Below are 4,896 nucleotides of genomic sequence, written 5' to 3' on the forward strand. Positions count from 1 at the left end.
AAGTAACTGGCTGGAAAAGACATCTCCAGCTTTATACCAAGCATGACACTAATGGTAGAGAATAGCTCATTGATTGACCTGGATGTCAATCAAGGTGCTGCCCTGTCTGTGCCCCCTCCTGTCAATTCGCACCTGCAGCTGGACTCCAGAGAAGTCCTTGGTTTCACTGACAATAGTCCAGGTAAATTAAATAGAAATAGATAAATTAAATTAAGAAAATAGGAACACTTGGTCCTGAACTACAAGAGAAAGCAAAAGGGCAACAGGTAAAAAGGTGCAAAGGCCAACTGCACTATGGCAAAATGGCAAAAGGCTGAACTAACATTGAACTCATGACAGAATGAAACTTCTGAATGGAACGACCAAACCAGCTGTAATACCCAAAGTAACGGATGTAACAAGCCCTAAAAGCTGGCTCCAGCTTTAGACTGAGTATGATGCTAATCATAGGGAATATTTCATTGATCAGCCTGCATGTCAATCCAGGTGCTGTCCTGTCTGTGTCCCCTCCTGCCAATTTGCATCCCCAGCTGGATGGCCAAAGAAGTCCTTGGTTTTCCTGACAACAGACGAGATCTCAGTGAGTTCTGACATTCCTTTAATAACAAATGGCAAACACTGTAAAGCTGCTAAAAGACGGAATTAACTCTATCCCAGGGAAGAAACAGCGTTATCTCATTATTCTCATAGTAAATCTAAACAAAAGACTGTACTGGCTGTGAAGGAGAGAGGTTCAAAATGCATGAAGGAAATTAACTCAATTTCAGTAAAACCAGCACGTTTCCTCAGCCTCCCCTTCACCAGGCTAAAGAAGTTTGGGTCTCTCAGCATCTCCACACATGACCCAGACTTTCTCTGGCCACACGACAGCTCCTCCCCGTTCCTCCGGAATGGGGAACCTCACAGTGGGACACACCGCTCCAGATGTGACCACACCAGTGCTGAGTCACGATGGACAATAAGTGCCCTTGTCTGGGTGGCCACACCCCTCCCAGTGCAGCCCAGTGTGCTCATGGGCATATTCCTGTTTAGCAGCACTGAGAACTGGCTGAACAGAGGGTTGTGAGCAGTGGCACAAAGCCCAGCAGGAGGTACCATGAGGAGCACTGAAGGATACCATATCCCTACCCAACATCTCCTCCTACAGGTGTCTCTTGGGTCCCTGGAACCACCTCAGTGACAAGGGGGAGAGCACTTCCTGTATGTGGTGGAGGAGATGGGGACTGGAATGAGGGTACTGGGCAGTTTCTCCTGGTTGTTTATGGAGCAACAAGCTGGGCTGGATATTTGGAGAGAGGAACTCTTCCTAACGGCCTCCAAAGAGCTTGGCGTTGGTCTACAGTTTCCTGCATGCTGCCTTTTCTGGTGGAGGCCACAGAGGCTGCCAGCCCTTTAGAGGACCCAGGACAGGCTTTGTCCTTCCCCTGGGCACAGCTAGACCCCAGTTCTCCAGCTCAACCCCAGCTCAGAAGCCTTGTCTAGGGGTGACTTTTGGGGTAAGGTTGACAAGAGGGGTGCGTAAGTTTGTCTTAAGGACATGTGATGAGCACCAGCACTGAAGTACCAGAGCAAAATGATGTGGCTTCTGGGTGAGTATTTTCTCCAGTCCAAGACCTGACACAGCGTCCCTGACTTGCTTTCCATGCCACCCTTCATGAGGGATGATGCACTAAGAGATGGCAAATGGGGAACACCAATCTTTCTCCAGCTACTTCCCAGGCCTGGTGAAGCACCAGGACAGCAAGGATTTCTGGCCCTGCACCCTAAACTCTGGGTATAATCTTGGGGCAGCTGAACACCAGTATTTTTCTCTCCAAGGCCATTTCCAGCCCAGGTCAGCTCCTGTGTGATCTCCCCCATCCCTCCTCTGATCTGCTCTGGTGCTCCTGGTCCCATCCTGTTCTCCCCACAGGACCCCAAACTGGCACTGATGCTCTGCAGAGGAGGTTGGCTGCAGAACCAAGGGGTGACTGCACACTGGTTGTGCTGCTCAGTGAGGGACACAGATGCAGCTGGATGGGCTGCACTGTCACTGAGCTCTTTCCTGGGGGTCTCAACCTCTCGAAGGGGTTCAGAGGATTTATTGGGACTCATTGGGTTTTCCGCTCATTTCTGTTCAGCAATCCCTTCCTTGTCCTTCAGGTGCCTGAAGGCATGGACTATCCCCTTCCCAGGGATGGAGGTAGGCTGACCAGCCCATAATTCTTCAAATTCTCCTTCCTGCCCTTCTTGAAGATGAGTTTGACATCTTCCTTTCCCAAGGACCTCAGAACTTCTCTGCTTCTGCTGTCACATTTCAGAGAACAATCCAGAATCATGGGTAAACAGTTGCAATGAGCCTGTCCCAGAGGCTGAGATGAATCTCACTGGGCCACTGAGGTTTGTTTCTGGAGTCACACACAGAAATCCCAGCGTTCTGTAAAGCATCCATGTCTGAACTGGACTCTTGAACTCCTTCTGCACCCAGGGATGTTCAGAGACAGAATCTTTCCAATTTGCACATACAGGCCATGGCCTCAGTTTCTCTTTCGCCTCCTGTTGCCACTCCAAAGGGACGTCAGAAACCTCAGTCCTGTGATGTGTCACCCTGCTCTGCAGACATCTGAGATGTCTCACGTCATGAGGAATGGACATGGGGAGCTCAGTTCAAGGAAGCACATCCCAATGAGTGGTTTCCCATGGGCTGTTACTCACAATGTGAAGTGAGTTTGAGACACTGTCTGATCAAAAAGCCTTCATGGAACCCCCAGGAATAGCTGATGTTATTTGTGCTCACTTGGATTCATCTCACCTCTCGCACATGATGTGCATGCTCACATCTCATCTCTACAATGCAGACATGGATTTCTGACCTGCTCATTCAGTGTCCATCCATGGAGGGAAGAGCAACGTCTATGAGATGGGGAGTGAGGCCAGGGCTGGTAGTGCGGGGCCAGACCATGGCGATGCCCTGGGGCAGATGCTGTGGGGTGTCTAGTGCAAAGCGGCACAGCCCAGCCCCCGCTCTGCTGGTCCGGCAGGTCTCTGGCAGGAGGCCTGGCTGTGAGAGGACACTGCTGTGTGCCAGCCCTGCATGCACACAGTGATCAGCTGAACAATGGTGTTTCATATGTAGGTCACTTTCTTGGGCATGTTCTTGAGAGAATCTTTGTAAGAAGACCTAAACCTTGAAGCCATGCCCATAGGAGATCACCTTTCTATCTGGAAAGAATGTTGTTAGGCCACCTCTGTCACAGCAGTGCCCATTGCCTGTCCCTGCCTGCACTCACAGCACTGACACACAGCAGGACGGGGACCAAGCTGCCAGAGCACTCAGGCCTTGCACCAACACAAGGGATGAGAAGGAGAGTGTGGGAGTGGAACCAGAACAGCTCTGGGAGACCAAGCACTGGTGCTCCCTGGCAGTGCTGCCATGCTGAACTCTTTTCCCTTCTACCCATGCACACAGGAACTGTCCCTGCAGCTCCAAAATAGCCCTGCAGGCGGGATACAGTGAAAAACAAGTCACTATAAGAACCTCTATTTTGTTTAAACAGAAGGAGAGCACGGCTCCTCATTTATAAAAGAAAAGCAGACAGAGAATTGGAAAGGGGATGAAAACATTATAACAATAAAAAACCAACACACCAAAACAGAAAATCCAGATGACAGGCTGAGCCTGTAATAAGTTACTTTAAAACTCCTATGCAGAAGCAGAGAGGCAGTTTATTGCTCCAGAAAACACTTATATACGAGTTTGCACAGGGCATCCTTGAGCTCCTGGTTCCTCATGCTGTAGATGAGGGGGTTCACTGCTGGAGGTAACACTGAGTACAGAACAGACACCACCAGATCCAGGGATGAGGAGGAGAAAGAGGGGGGCTTCAGGTGAGCAAATATGCCAGTGCTGACAAACAGGGAGACCACGGCCAGGTGAGGGAGGCAGGTGGAAAAGGCTTTGTGCCGTCCCTGCTCAGAGGGGATCCTCATCACGGCCCTGAAGATCTGCACATAGGACACCACAATGAAAATGAAGCACATAAAAACTAAACAGCAACTGACCACAAGAAGCCCAAGTTCCCTGAGATAGGTGTCTGAGCAGGAGAGCTTGAGGATCTGGGGGATTTCACAGAAGAACTGGCCCAGGGCATTGCCCTTGCACAGTGGCAGTGAAAATGTATTGGCCGTGTGCAGCAGAGCATTGAGAAACCCAGTGGCCCAGGCAGCTGCTGCCATGTGGACACAAACTCTGCTGCCCAGGAGGGTCCCGTAGTGCAGGGGTTTGCAGATGGCAATGTAGCGGTCGTAGGACATGATGGTGAGAAGAGAATACTCTGCTGTAGCACAGAAAAAGTAAAAAAAGATCTGGGCAGCACATCCTGAGTATGAGATGGTCCTGGTGTCCCAGAGGGAATTGGCCATGGATTTGGGGACAGTGGTGGAGATGCAGCCCAGGTCGAGGAGGTCGAGGTTGAGCAGGAAGAAGTACATGGGGGTGTGGAGGTGCTGGTCCCAGGCTATGGTGGTGATGATGAGGCCGTTGCCCAGGAGGGCAGCCAGGTAGATGCCCAGGAAGAGCCAGAAGTGGAAGAGCTGCAGCTCCCGTGTGTCTGCGAACGGCAGGAGGAGGAACTGGGTGATGGAGCTGTTTGGACATTTGCTTTTCCTGGACATGGGGCGCTGCCATGAGAAAAAAAAAAAAAAAGAGTGAGAATCCAGGGAAGACTCCTCTGACAAAAATCAAACCAACTCCTATAGACACTCCCCTGTCACACACAGACAACCTTTTCTTTTTCTATGAGAACTTTCTCCAGCACTATGGCTGGAGCCCTGCTTGGTGCTTCCCAAATGTGCAACCAAGAGCAGGGCCTGTGCGCATGGGCTCTCGATAACTCAGACCAGCTCTGCAGAAGTGGG

The 4,896-nt window shown here is 50.7% G+C and overlaps 1 protein-coding gene across 1 annotated transcript; it reads right to left on the bottom strand.

The window, feature by feature from the left end:
* Positions 1–3,705: 3,705 nt before the first annotated feature.
* On the bottom strand, positions 3,706–4,653 carry LOC139828716 (olfactory receptor 14A16-like). Its single transcript, XM_071812852.1, has one exon. It carries the CDS (start codon positions 4,651–4,653, stop codon positions 3,706–3,708), a length of 948 nt encoding a protein of 315 aa, XP_071668953.1.
* Positions 4,654–4,896: the final 243 nt, after the last annotated feature.

This window comes from Patagioenas fasciata, chromosome 10 (genome assembly GCF_037038585.1).
Source record: "Patagioenas fasciata isolate bPatFas1 chromosome 10, bPatFas1.hap1, whole genome shotgun sequence".
In the NCBI taxonomy this organism is placed as follows: Eukaryota; Metazoa; Chordata; class Aves; order Columbiformes; family Columbidae; genus Patagioenas; species Patagioenas fasciata.